This window comes from Passer montanus, unplaced genomic scaffold (assembly GCF_014805655.1).
Source record: "Passer montanus isolate IOZ18808 unplaced genomic scaffold, ASM1480565v1 scaffold10, whole genome shotgun sequence".
In the NCBI taxonomy this organism is placed as follows: Eukaryota; Metazoa; Chordata; class Aves; order Passeriformes; family Passeridae; genus Passer; species Passer montanus.
In genome coordinates, this window is record NW_024356505.1 from 8,745,047 (window position 1) to 8,760,549 (window position 15,503).

General features: G+C 35.9%; 1 protein-coding gene across 6 annotated transcripts in view; it reads left to right on the forward strand.

The window, feature by feature from the left end:
* Positions 1-15,503, forward strand: part of TBC1D5 (TBC1 domain family member 5) — a 316,631-nt gene that overhangs the window by 185,673 nt on the left and 115,455 nt on the right. For all 6 annotated transcript variants that reach the window (XM_039703278.1, XM_039703288.1, XM_039703293.1 and 3 more), the window contains 3 exons: positions 1,243-1,293; positions 1,387-1,456; positions 6,659-6,831. In XM_039703278.1, coding sequence (XP_039559212.1) covers positions 1,243-1,293; positions 1,387-1,456; positions 6,659-6,831 — 294 coding nt within the window. The remainder of the gene's footprint in view (positions 1-1,242; positions 1,294-1,386; positions 1,457-6,658; positions 6,832-15,503) is intronic.

Genomic DNA, 15,503 nt, shown 5'->3' on the forward strand with positions numbered 1-15,503 from the left:
TCATTCTACCTCATCCTTATTGTCAGAAGTGGTTTCGTTTTTGTCACTGCAGAGAGCAGACAGATTAGTGAGCTCCACTCGAGTAGACATCTTACCACCAACTCTCTTTCCTCATATGTGTAAAGGGGAAATAATCATTGAAGACGAATTGTTGGGATTGATATTTCTTTCATCACCTGCAGTGCTGTAGTTGTGATATCCAACTATTCTTTGACTGGATAGTAACATTACGTTTACCTATTGATCCTCCATTTCATTCAAAAGTGTGTTTGTGTGTATGCATGCATTCATACTAATACATACAAAATATTGCATCACATGGTTATCTGATTTTATTCTTGCCCCATATGTAAGGGTTTTGTTTTTACTGAAAAAGAAAAAAGAAACTGGTTTAAATCTTGTGATATTTAGGACTTTTTTTTTTTTTTTTTTGCACACTGGAGTACTGAAAAAGAAAAAAGAAACTGGTTTAAGTCTTGTGATATTTAGGACATTTCTTTTTTTTTTTTTTTTTGCACACTGGAGTCCAACAGTGAATAAAAACAAATTTAATTATGTGTGCAGTATAATAGAACCTCTGTAGGTACCCCACAACGTGACTGCCCAAAGAGAGTTAAGCATTAAGATGATTATTTACAAGTGTGTGTTTTTATTCAATGTCTGTCCTTAGGTATCCTAAAATTACCTAGAAGATGCTCTTCAGTGCTAAACAACTTAAAATAACCATGTGTTATGTACAGCATTCTGTTCCATCCCCACTGAAAAAGTAGAGCTAAGCAGCAAAGTAGATGGAAAAGAGGTGCTGTCACTGATTAATTGCTGTTAAAGTACAATAAAAATACAGGCTATTAAAACAAAATAAATTAATGTTTTGATACTGCATATTTGACCAGTAACCATATTTTTTTTTTGTTTGGGATAAACAGTGATAGATTGTGCAGCAATCAATTATTCTAGATCAAGCATATTCAAATAATACATTGTGACATTCAGTAATTTGTTATTTGGAATAATTAGATGGTTACTTCATTGTAGTGCAGACAAGGCAGCTAATTTGTTTTTGATCTTTATAAAAAGGAAAGACTTCATTTGTTCAATGGAGTTGCTCTTTTTAATTAAAAAGGCTAGTTTTCTCATTTGCACTTTATATGAAAGTTGGCTTATAAATACATAATAGTACATGGAGAATGCTGACCAAAAATAAACATTCACATTTGGATTGTTCACTGTTGCCTTTTTCAGTGAGGAAATGAAAGTTCTTTTGAATCCTGAATATCTGGAACATGATGCCTAGTAAGTTTTAACAAGTTTCTTTACATTTAATTTGCTCTTATTTGTAATTGACACCATTATTTAACACCAAGTTTCTGGGTTGTTCTCTTTTAGTGCAATGTTCACACGTCTTATGAAAACGGCAGAACATTGGTTTTCAACTTTTGAACATGACAGTCAGAAGGTAAATATTGCTTCGAAGTTTACTTACTGTGTTTTTAACCAAATGTGATTTTAATATGATTGATGTTCTTTAAAGCTAGCTAGACGTCTCTTAATTTGGTTAAAGCAGTCTCAAACAAGTTTACAGTCTTTAAAGGTTCTTCAGAATTTGGTCATAAGCACTTGTGGAATGCCTTCAGGTGAGAGTTCCTATCTGTTGAAAGATCACTTGGTAATCAAAAGACAAGAATAAGCACAGATTTTTCTGTCTATAAGTGATATTCTTGCATAGCATTTGAAAGAGTGCCTGTCATAGGCACTTCTGTGTGCCAAAAACCTGTGCAAATGTTATGTTAAATAAATGCCTATAGGTAAAGTATTAAGGCATGAGTTATTTTCAGCTGTTTACAAACAATTTGCTTTGAAACCAAAACTTTAACCATAGACTGTCTGTCAAATGTCAGGGTGTATCTTTCCTTGACACAATCCGTTTCCTTCATTTTTTTTCTTAACCTTAGGATATTCAAACAGAGGAAATGTCTGTGCCTTCAAATCTCTGGTGTATCTGTATAGACACTACTGTCTTTAGTATGTTGCTGCTTTCCTAAAAAAGCTTTTGCAGTGTTCTGAGTTTAGTTGTACAGAACCCTCCTTTGCAGGGACCTTCTAGAGACCATCTAGTCCTTGCCTGAATTTTTTCATGCATGGCAGGAAGGACAATTCCCTCAGTCAGTTGCTCAAGATTTCCTTTGACGACTTCTTTTCTTGTCTCTTTCCATCTTTATGTTTCTCTGGTTTTTTTAATTCTGGAAAATTATTTGTGTGATGGAGCATATGTGTGGAGGCTCTAGCAAAATATTATTAACGGTATTACAGGTATTGCCAAGACTTTCAGTGTATTACATCCTAAAAGAGCTGGCCTCCCAACTTTGATTCACTTCACTATTTTTCACATGCAACATGGGGAGAAGATCTAGAGTTAACAAAAACTTCATGAGAATTCAGTTGGTTATGGATGTCCATATGTGTGCACCTAAACCTATAGCTGCAAACTGCAATTAGGGAGTACTGGTTTAAACTGTGGTTTTGTCAGTCTAATGAAGGAAAAGTTGTTCACAAAAGACTCATTTAAAACCATCTATTTCCTTTAAATATTTAAAATATTATATATTTTGTCAGATATGGAGCATTGGTGTCTTAGCCTAAACTATCTACAGTTATAAATTATTTGAATTTTTATATAATTTCAGTAGCTAGGGATAAAGCATATGAGATACAAATTTTATGAAGTTACTACATAGGCACTTTTATTTCAATAACAAGGCTGTGAGATATGTTTCTCTGAGTGTAGCTTTTCAGAATTCAGTGTATTCGAATGTATTTGTTCCAATTTCTATTACAAAGGTGGTAAAGTCTGAGGTAGAATTTTATTCCAGGAAATAAGTAGGTCTGCTTACAGATTTGCAGTGCTTGAGTAGAAGGTGAAAGTTTACATTGCCCTTTCCAGTCCTTTCATGGCATAAAAAATTAACAGAGCAAAGTGAATGGATTAATATCTAGTTGTTTGTTCTTGTTCTTTGCAAACATGTATAATCTTTAATAATCCTTTCTTGTACATATGCCTTTTACAATTGTGAATTTGAGGGTTAGCAACATAGTAAAGTGTGAATCTTCACGAAGGAAGCAATGAGAGCATGAGCTCTGAGAGACACGTTAGGTTTTACAGCCTCTAACAGTTGTTTCCATTACTCCCAACTGCCATTAGAGGAGCTTCTCCAGCTACTCCATTCCCTAGTGGTTAATGAGAGAAATCTGTCCTCAGTTTATACTTGTACTATGTCCTAGCCTCTCTTTGCTGCTGTAGCATTTGCTTCCTAAATGCATGAATATATCAATTGTATCAACTACCAGCCAATTCGTGTTGTGGTAGGTAATGTTTTGTGACAGGACTTGGTGACTCTGTTCCTAATACTTTGCTAAAGTTTTCAGCTGTATTTCACTAGTATTCATATTTAAACTCTTCTTAGGGGTGAATCTGGTGCTCTCCTATAAACAATTCAGCACATTCTGAGCTGTCCCTCATTTTTTCTTTCTATTGTGAACCACGTTCTTTTAGTATTGATCATTTATATTTCATGTTAGTAATAGGTGACTGAACACATACACTCAAATCTTTTTGCAAGACCTGAAGGCTCACAAAAAGAAATGTGTGTTTTCTCTCACATGGCAAATAATAACATAGTGAGTATGAGCAGGAGCACAGTATTGTGTTGTCCACTTGGCTTTAGGCACAAGCACTGTGAGTAATTTCTAGTTAAACATTTTGGCGGCTTGGTTTTATTAGTTTATTTGAGCATCTTTCTGTTTGGGCTGTTTGTTTCACACCAGCTATGTGATTTTTGGAGCAATTTCAACTGACTAGAGGTATTGTCATTTTCTCAACCAAATTGCATGAGAGGAGAAAACAGACATGACTTTGTTGCACTCTAGTCTTCCACCGAGCTTCTTGGTGGAATACACAGAATCAGGAGGCATGGACAGTCAAGGCTGAGTTATTGGCTGCAGCTGCTTCCTCACAGATTCTGTCATGCCTTGAAGATTTCTGTTAATAGGGTTAATTTCTGAGATGCTGATAAACTGCATTTTGATGGATACCATTTACTTATCTCATGCTTTTAGAAATGGCAAGCCAGCTTATACTATTGGATACACTTAGCCATGTTTGATAGTCAGTCAGTCTGACAGTCAGCAATGTGTCAGTGCTGCATTATGCCAAGGTGCACAAATGCTGCAAGTGACAAATAACTCCAATTTTGGCACCGTGGAAGCTTGCATTAGTTTTTGATATTCACAATCTTTCGTCACTTGAGCCAGGGTTTAATAATCTGTCTTGTAATTTTGTAAAGATGGCTTGAAACCCACAGACAACTAATGGTGTAAAGATTAAACTGAGTAATAGCTAGTCTTTTCTTATTACAAGTTCAAGTAAGCAGAGGGATTCTGATGTTGAGCTTTCCACATAAGGTTTTATACCTATAATAAAGAAAAGCTTAAAAACACAGGTCTTCAGAGTCATCAGAGTTCTGAATGCATGAAGTGGTGAAGCTGAAGTTATAGTCAGTTTAAATAAACCACAATAAAGTTCATACCCCAGATGTGTGCCAAATGATAGAATATGCACAGCGTATAAATAGATAAAGTTACAGACTTTTATAATTGGTTTCAAAGATAAATCCATATGTTTATGAAAAAAATAAATATAGAGTGACATGTAACATTAAAGCAATATTACCATATCAGGCTTTAAGAGTGGTTTTCTGTATAGAAGAAAATTAGTGGATACCTAAAATATTTTCAATATTTTGCATTCTTGCTTATGACCAAGAAAATAGTGAAATGGATCTGAAATTATAGAAATAGCCATACAAGGCAGAAATAAAATTTAGGGTACAAAGAATGCTGCCCAGCTTGGTGAGAAAGAATTTACTAGAATAATTTTAAAAATAAGGTAGGAGAAATATCCTTTCTCAGTGCACTTGCAGCTGTGAAGAACTTTGGTATTTAACTAAGTAACAGCATTGCCTATTGGCCTCTAAGCCACTAGATGTTTTATTCTAAATTCCTATTTGTTAAAATAGCAAAGATTTTTAATAAATACATGCTGTGTCAGTGAGCTTTATCTGACAGTCTGAGGGAGCTTTTGTCAAGTGATTTGCTGGAGTGTCTTAAATGAATATGTCTTGGTACCACAATACCATGGTTAAACTATCACTATAATAGACAGATCAGTCCCTTTGCTGCAATTGCCATAGCAAAGCAACAATTAAGCAGATTTTAAGATACAATTTATAATCAATCAGGTCCTTAAATAGAAACATATTACCTGAAATCACTGCTCAACATCCTACCACATTTTTTGCAGTACCGAAATCTAGTAATTAAGAAAATGTACTTCAAGCAAAGAAGATCAGCGCAAAAATGGACTTCTTGGTAGACATTATTAAATGTTCACTGCCCATTTTTATGTTAAACCATCTTGTAAGTGATTTTGAAATAACCATAGGAAATGACACTGGGAATAGCTCACACAACAAAACCAACTTTCTTTGTTATTGAATGTTAAAAATAATGCTCTTTTCATAATATCGAAACAAGTGAATTTGTATCTAAACAATGTAAAGTGCAATGAAGCCTCCAGAAATTGTTAACACTTTGAGATGGATAATGATTCTCTGTTAATATAGTGAGCAAAAGTGTAGATAAACAGGAACTGTTTTTTCAAAGTGAAGCTTTTGGGTCAGAGGTCATGATGACAGATTGTAGGAAAGTCATTGCAAAATTCTTCTCTTCTTACTGTTCTATATTCCCTGTTTTATAACCTTAATGCTGTTCCTAACAGTTTAATTCTCTATTTCCCTGCCCCCCCTGTCTTTCTCCTGTTAGGTTTAACTTGGTCTTTTTTTATTTTTCATTCTCCTTTTTATGTTTCCTATTCAGTGCAGTTCATTACTTGCTGCATTTCTTTCTAGCATTCTGTCTATTTTTCAATAATACTTCACTCTTTTGCAAGAAGAATGAATTTAAAGCACTTTGTGTTCGAGGATGCTAATTCTCCACTGGTTTTCACTCGATTTGTGTTGTGTTGTAGATCATGGCATAGTTTGCACAGCCCTCAGGTCCAACCAACTGCTGTCTCATTGTTCTATTTCTCTTTTCCTTTAAAAGTTTCTGATGCTTTGTCAAAGCTGTGTAGGTTTTAAGGTAAAGCCACCAGATTTTCTGTGCAAGGGAAGTCTGTTTAGAAAGGATTGTTTGAAAATAAGTTACTTCCTATTTGGTATGCAATTTATTGTCCTCTGAGGGCATATATTCTCTACTGAGTTACCATTCATCTGCTTTATTCTGGACTGACTCAGACTGCTGATATTAAAGCTAAAATAAAGCTGTCAACACTTTGTCAGAGCGTGAAAAGTAAAGCATGCACGTAAAAATTGATGTGCAGAATGACGGGCACTCCTTGGCACTCCTGGGAGGGGGAATCCCACAATACCTTCCACAGAAGTGGATGCTTGAGATTCCTCTTCTGCTGTAAAAGAAATGAGTTATTACTATGTTTATTTGGAAGCTGGTGTTTGCAACCAATGAAATCTCCTGCACACAATCCCTCTAGATAGTAAGGCTTCATGGTTTCTTCTTTTTTTCACCCTGTTATCTGTGTCTGCAGGAGAAAGATGTGATGATAACACCTATGCCCTTTGCAAGGCCACAAGACTTGGGGCCATCTATTGCTATTGTAGCAAAAGTAAATCAAATTCAGGATCATCTGCTGAAGAAACATGATATTGAGCTGTACATGCATCTGAACCGACTGGAAATTGCTCCACAGATTTATGGACTGTAAGTGTTTGCAAATCATTATTTAATTTAATTCCTTGGGGGTTTTGTTTCACTATATTAGGAATTTTTTCCCCTTAAATTGTGCATTAGAGGAATGGGACTAAAAAGACGTACTTATCTCTTAGAACTGATTTGTTTTGCAGCATTACAATAAATGCCACCCTACTGCTGCAGTTGTGACACTGGCATTTCCAGTGCAGATAAAGTCCATTCAGCTGCGTATTAGAGACTCTGATGAAGAAGACTCCTGTACTTTCTGAATCAAGTACAGAGTCTACTTGGAGTTCTCCTGTAAGAACACATGGGATAATAGGACATAAAAAACTATTAGCATTGAGCGGTTTATTTACTTAATTTTATCACCAGTTTAACATCAATGAACTTTTTCCTGTTGTGTTATGGGGGTTTGGATGCTGGTTATATAGGGGGAGTGTCATGCTCAAAGTAAAGGCGTAGGTATAATAAATTGTCTGTGTCCAGAGTCAGCCCAGGTATTCCCTTTTCCAAGAACCTGCTTCATTTCCAGTCAGCTCATTGTGTATTGAATACCCCCATTCCAGGGGGGCTTACTGAGCCAGATATGACTGTGGCCTTATCTATGTGTTCATGCAGCACTGAATCCAAACTATTTATAGCTGCTGTAGTCAGTCTGGCTCAACACTGTGTGCAGCTTGTGTGAACGATGAGTAGTGGTGAAGTGACCATGGTTTTGAAGAAGAATCTTGCCTTCATTGTCTGGGATTCTAGAAATTTGATTCATTTTGATTATTCCTTAAGGAGGTGGCAATACATATATGCTGTTGCAGGGACAGAGAAAATGACACCTTTTTTTTTTTTCAGTGATTTAAAGTAAGATTGATTTTGCCTTAAATGAAAAAAAAAATGTTATAGGTGCAAATTTCCAAATGCAATTGTGGATTGTTACAACTCAATAGAAAATAGAGACAGGGAAGGAAAAGGTGACTGTGTAAATGTCAGGCCATAACTTCAATGCTTAACACTAAAGTCTAATTTGATTTTACTGTAAAATTAAAAAGTGCTGCAACATAATATACTCTCAAGAAAAGTGTTGAGCTACTTATTAATAACTTACATTAGGAAGATAAATGTAATTCTACAAATCTTATTTAAATATACTTTATAGGTATGAGTTACCTATGGGGGGGAACAAGCCAAGTAAACTCAAGTACAAAGAGGACAGATTGTCCTATTTCAATATTTTTGCATAGTGTATTTTCTTAATATCTTCACTAGTGAGGAAGAGAAAGCAAACATCCCTAATAAACTTCAGGGGTAGTAATAAATAAGTAGGCTGTATAAATATCAAGGGAAACAAAAATGCATTGTTTCATTTATAAAGACTTATGAAAACAAAGAGAGAATAAAATAAGTTAAACTTCAGAAATTTGCAAACAGATATTTTGGGGCAAAAATAATTTGAAATGTAGGTATTCACATCACTTTAAGATTTTGCCTTTCAGTAAGAGAAATAATTGGAAGAAAAAAATTATATTTTAGCTCTAAATATAATATTATAATAACAGAAGAATGATTCAGTGTGGGGTGGCATAAATAGAACTGAATCTGAATAAAGAAATTTACAGTTAAGAGAATGAATTATGAGAGAGAGCTTCAGGCTGACTATCAGGAAAACCTTACTAACAGGGAGCTGTTAGACTGTAAAATAATATATTAAAATTAGCAAAGGAAAAGCCATCAGAATGTTTTAAAAACAGGCTTTGAAAAGCTCTCAGAAATGGGTGATATCATAAAGACCGAGTCTGCATTGGTAGAAGAGGAAAGTAGGTTACCTGGGAGGTCATATCCTCTGATTCTGATTTGATATAGACAGGAGAAAAAGGAGGGGAAAGGAGCATGACTGTGTTGTATTATTCTCACCTTTAATGATGTCTCAACTCTTCAGAGTAGTAATTTCGAGTAGTGAGCCCACTGACAAAGACGCTGTATCTTTTCCCATATTTAACATTTCTTGAACTAGAAACAGCATTTCTTAAACAGCATTGTTTATCAATAATTGCTGAACCTAACCCAACTGCAGAATTCATCTGAGTTTTTAGTTAAGGTTTTTCGTTTTGCTGAAGATTTACCAACAATAAATATTAATCTGTCAGCCTTGATACCACTCAAAAAAATATACAAATGGTGGAAGGAAGACTGGGAACTTGGCTCAAAAGATATTATGGCGTTCCTAGATCAATATTAAAGACCTGTATTTAATAGCAGTCTACCTTAATTTGCACAAGTTATAAAGTTCACTTATTTAAAATTTAGCATTTTTTACTTTACATCCTTCTTTAACCTTCTAGGGCAATGCAAAAACAATCCTTTGCATTTTTATACAGTTGATTCCATCCTTTGGTGTTTTCAAATGCTTCTTTTTATTTTTCAAACACTAGCAAGACTTGTTCTGCTGGGAGGTCAGGTACCCCTGCTGGTTGTACATTTCCATGTTCAGAAACTGTCCTTTACAATAAAATGTGATTATACGCTACCTGAAATTATGCTCACCTGCTTACAAGACCAAGGCATTTCAGTGTGTGTGGTACCACTCATTAAATGTGGTTGCTGCCCAGTTTTGAAGTTTCAGCTCAAAGCAGTAGACTGCCTTCTCTTCCAGAGTGCAGCAGTGAACAGACTTCACATTCTCTGGCTGTGTCATTCCATTGCTGATGGGGAAGGGAACCCATATAACAGGGTGTACTGGGTCCTGGCTGTGCCATACTTCCGTGCTCTGGTAGCTCAAGTTAAATTAGCAGCCTTAGCACAGGAATTTCTGTATTTGGAAATTTTGGGACTGCACTTTCATTCACTTGCAGTCAGCACTGCTTGTCCCTCTGATAATTATTCAGCTGCTATTAATATCAGCTGAAATAGAACCAGCAATACAGAGATAAAGGGTTTGTGCCTTATCATTCCTCAGTCTTCTTTCGTTGCCTTGTCTCGAGCCTAGACCCCAAGATAATGCTTTACAGAATAACATTGTTTCACTCTCCTGGTAGTACTGTGAATAGTCTAACCAAACTATAATAATTATCTAATCATATCTAATTTTGTACTTTGTAAAGTCAAGTACAAGAATGGTTTGAAAATAAAATGGAATTGATTACATTAATAGTTCAGTGACATGCTTCCTGATAATAAACCTTTCTCTAAATAAAAAGAAAAAATTGCTAGGATTGAACATAAAGATTGGATATACCGAAGGGTTGACAGATTGAATATTCAGTTTAATTTTAAAATTAGAAGAGTTAACAATGATTAATGTCCTAGATTAATTGGCACTCTGATGTTAATTTATTTGACCCTTACATCTAATTCAAGTTAAAGTACAAAATATTGCAAAATTAGACTGCATTTTCTGCAGTGACCAGTGTTTGCAGGGACAAATTAAACTGGTTAGGCTTTCAGCTTGAGAAAGGACAGGGCTTGAGGAAAGTCTTCATATACCTGTATTTTAGGACATTATCTTCCATTTAAAGGAATTTGTAGTAGGCAACTTCTTTTACATTTCACTGAGAAGATGAATCATTTGGAAATGTCCCACATAATATTATTACCACTTTATTTTATTTTATATACTGAGGGAGAATTATATTGCAGCAAATGAATTTCTCATGGAACTGCATGCAATAAGTACAGCCAGATCATGTAAATATATATATATATGATATGGTTGTATAGAAATAAAACACAGAAAGACAATGACAAGGTATAAGGATAAAAAGCTTTATTTAAGAACAAAAATTAAATGTTGGCATAAACTCACCAGCTTCTGCATCATAACACTGATGGCAGTATTATACTGGTAATGCAAACTCTTCCCAAGCACATATCCAGCAGTCAGTAAAGCATGTGCAGGAGTGTAAATATTTCATGGTGGCCTTAGGTCAGCACCAGAACCCTCTGAGGACAGGGGGCAGCGGTGACTCTGCCTCGCGCTGCCGCTCTGCTCGGCAGCCATCAGTCACAGAGACACTGCCCGCTGCCCCTGGAGAGGCACCCGGGCTGCAGGCTGCAAAGCCCCCCTCAGGAAGCTAATGAAGAAATACAGAACAAAACAGAAGGGTGCAAACTAAGTTGCAGGGAACCAGACACAAGTGTAGATCTGAAGGTAGCGTTGGAAAGGTTATGTTATGGTGAAGTCAACAGCAGATGTGCTGTTCCACTATTACTATTCTTACTTGCTTTGCTGTGAGCACTGCTGTGGGGCATCCACCTGTTTTAGTTTCTCACCCGTGCCATTACGGTACCAGGCAGTGTTCTTTTGCGTAATCAGATTGGTCTCTGGAGGGAGAACTTAAAGGATTTTACTTGTGTAGTAAAGGAACATAAATCATATTCATCGTATCCGAGAAAAAAAAATAATCCTACTAGTTATTAGAATAAGAAATCTTTGTGATCTACAGAGAAAGTAGGTCAAAGATCATTATTGCTAAGGAGAACTTCTCAGATCATGTAGGATGCCTGAGTTTATTTTGGATTCTCACACCAAAAGAAAATGAGATATGACATGGTCCAAAACCATTTCATTTCCTCTGTAGCTTTTAATCCAGTGTCATCAATCAATTGAACAGCAATTACAATGAAAGCAGCTTGGAGGTATTGTGCACGTAGTAGAGGAACCACCAAAATCTGGCCTTGCTATTAAAAGGCAAGTATCTGACAGTGTGTATCTAGAAATGGGTAAGACTAAGAAAAATACAAAGTCTTTCTGAACAAAGCAGTAATTCTCATTTGAATGTCCAGGACCAAATTAATAATGAACTTAGTATCTGGAACTGCTGTTGATTTCCAGTACTTATTTTCTGTTTGAATTAAACAAAGCGTTATATATAATATGGATTTAAATGGACTGGAAATCCCAGCTTGTCTCTCAGTAGAGGACTTGTTGACGATTTAGTGCCAGATGATCAGGCCTTTCTAAGAAATGTTGGTGTCCACTGTTTGGTCCCTCAAATTACAAGATGCATTCTATTGGATTTTTAGGTAGAGCTTTGGGGGCTGACTCAGGCATCTGAAGACATTACTATGAATTCTGTCTTGCATAATGAAAAATGTACTGTAAGAGGAAACCTTTCTAAGTTAAATGACAGAAGGAAACACCTGAAGCTACTTCAGGAAGCTGCCATGTATTTTGATGGAGACAGGGATTGCCTCAGCTACTGCTGCCATACCAGTTGTACTGCAATGGTTTTCTAATTCATAGAAATTCCTCTTTGCAAAAAAGGAATTTAAACGAGGACAATTCTTGAAGATCAGGGTAGGTATCTTACCTCAGGCAGCAAGCAAATCCTGCTTAACTCTAAAAGCTGCTTTCCTTCTGTTTTGAAATAAAGCTACTCACACTTTCATGCTCTTAAATGATAGATATCTGTTCCTCATTGTTGAGTTCCTCAAAAAGCTTTCTAGTTCATTGGTTGAAAAAAAACATGTATTTCATTTTGAGCTACTTCTTGTTGTGTATTAGGTTAAAAATTACAGTATGATGAACTTGTGATTTTATCCTTTTTCCCACCTGTCACAAATAGTATTTCAGTTTTACCTCTGACTTTAAGATTTTAGCATGTAAATACTGGAAAAGACCACTCTGTAAACAGAATGAAGGATTGGTTGAAGTGTCAAAAGTGTTTGTCAGAGTTTTACTCTCCTGCTGCATAATTATGTGCTGAGATGGTAATGAGTAGTACTGGATGTCTGTGAGGATGGAATGCAGATTTGTCGTTTTGATGCTCTTTGATGCAGGTGATGTGCTTCCCATATGAAGTACAGAGTTGTCTTTATCTGGGAAGGAAACAAGCAATAAAGCTCCATTTTAACTTCTGTTGCATACCTTGAAAAGAAAAAACTCTAGTAGCATTAAACATAAATAGGCTTAGAGACCACTGGATTTGAATGGAATTAGTATCTTCTTAAATCTGTGATGAATTTAGTAGGAATATAGACAGGTGCTTGGAGGGCTATCTTTGTCCTTTTTTGGTTTTTGTTTGGTTTTTTGGGTTTGTTTTGTTGTTGTTGTATTTTTTTTAACTTACATAGACAGTAGGTGTTGACTATAAAAACAGAACAATGTCTAGAGAAGTTCTACCAGTAAGGAATTTAAGGTGCCATATATCAAGTATTTACCTCCCTTTTGTTTTCTTTATACGTAAATCACACCAGCTGTTCAGATTAAGCAGGTACTGTTTAATTTAGGCACCATTTTGTTTCTTTCTATGACATGGAACTTTGTCTAGAAAACTCATCTTGGAAATTGGTACAAAAAAGGCAATAAGTAGGTCAAGTAACTGTTGCAGAAAGTAATTTTCTCAGCATATGCCAAAAAAATGAAACTGTGCTAACATGCCCATGCTGACATGATGTTAGGAGGCAAAATACAGCACTTTGGACTTAAGCATTTGCTAGTAACCAAGATATTTCCTGTAGAATCCAGTCCTGTGGATAATTCATGTTTTGGTTAACCAGTGCTTCATCCTCACTGCTTATTCTTACTGAGTCTGTATGAATCAAGTTAGTATGGGATGCAATCACATGTGACTAGCAACTGCTTGATTTTCCTGTGAAGACAGAACTTCAGAAATTGTAATGAGGTATTAAAGAGAACCATGTGCACCATCCAGCAGGAAAAGATCATCCTGTCATCAGTCCTTTAGATAAAGTCAATATCCAAAAGTTGTCTGAAGGCTAATAGAAACATCCCAAAATCTTTTGTGTCATCTTGATGCACTTAAAAAAGAGCCACACAGAGCAGACCCTCTGCTGCAATCCAACAAGACCAATGGTAAGGGATAGTAAACACAATTTAATGAGTAAATTGTAAAATTTAGAAGTTATACCAAACTGGGATCTAGTGGGTAATCCAGCTAAGAAAATTTTCTTTTAAATCTTTAAACAGATCAGCATGGAATACTTAAATGCATAATGTTGACTTGTTGGAAGCAGAGGTAATCTCATTTAAAAAACCCTAAGGTTTTAGTACTTAGTTATTATTCCATGTCAGAACAAACTAGGCCATTTTGGATCTTTCTAGGTGGGGAGAAGAATGACAAGGAATTGCATTTGAGAAAAAAGCAATTGGTAGTGAACTGCCTTGAGGTGTGGGATGTCAACTTTAGGGATAGCACAGTCTTCAGTCCAAGTTTCCCTTAGCCTAGGACATGTTAATCATCTGTCTCTTCAGGGTCATTTTCATCTGAGTTCTTCATTTTAGCAGAAAATTATATCCTGAAACCACAATTCATCACTAATGAAAATGTTGTTGAAAATTAGTGAAATAGTAATTCTGTAGGAATATGGCCAGTCTGCATTTTCTCTAAAAGCATCTGATTGCCCAGTAGAATGCAGTTAATTGGGAAAATGAAAGGCAGTATAGAGTCAGCATTGGGAAGAATGCTTCCTTTTTGGGTTTTCTCTGCACCAAAGTAATAATTCACCAGGTAGTCAAGTCACTCTGCTTCCACTTCAGATTCCAAGATTAGTTCTTGGATAGCCATTTCTACCCCTACAGACTGTGCTCTCCCTGCCCTTCACCTAACCAGATGTTACAGATTGAGGTGAGGGGTTTGGGCAAGGGAGGGGGAAAAGTCAGGGAATCCTACAGACAACCTATACAATTCCCCTTACATGTTCTGAATTTCCTCTGGCAGTTGTTTTATTGGGAGTTATTGAGTTAGAAAGATACATAACAGAGTTGGAAGTCCATGCAACAGTAAAAGATCCTGCCCTGAAAATAATTCAACAGTCTGTCCTAATTTTTAAAATGGGTGAGCTGGATAGTAGTTCTCCATGACCTTGTGAACCTCTTTCCAACATCTTGTTAGAGTCGTAGAAGCTTCATCAATAAAAAAAAAATCTTGTTCCAAATAGGTGCACGCCTTGAGTATTTTTTCTGGGTCTGATGTGGTTTTGAGCAAGAATTTTTAAAAGTACCCTATGAAATATTAAAGCAAGCCATCCATATCCGAAGAATAAAATCCATTAACGCAGGTCACAGGAATAGGTTGCTCAAGAGTAGTGCTGTTAATTAGGGTGCATAGTTTTGTGTAACTTTTGCATATTGTATGAATTCACAATATTTTAGTCGAGGTAAAGCATGAAAAATTATGTTTGAGAAACATTTCTAAGAATAGAATTATTTCACTGAAGTAAAGCTGTAAAAATGGGGTTAATATTTCATCACACCTCATACTGAATGTAATAGGAAGTGGCCCTAAAGGGTTAAGGTACATAACTTAGCAGGAAGACTCCACAGATTTTGGCAAGAAGAGAAAATCTGTGCACAGCATTGTAAAACAGAATTGTCTAGTGAAAAAGAACAAAAGCAGACAAGAGCAGGAGCTTTTTTCCAATACATATTTTCAAATCAATGAACGAGTCATACTTGAATCTTTACAGAAAGCCAAGGGTACTACCCTTCTATATTCTTTCTCTGAAAACACTCTCAGCACAGCATTTGCATCTTTGTATTGACTGCCAGTGATGACTCCCTTGAACTTCCAGATTGCACTGTTTCTATGGAAAAAAGGCCATGGGTGCACCTAGACTTTGTTGTTCACTATGGAATGTATTGATAGCAGAACAGCAATTCTTCCCAAATTTCAGAGAAGCAAAATGACATCACCAAGTATAAAATCATCTTGAGAAGTCCATGAGAG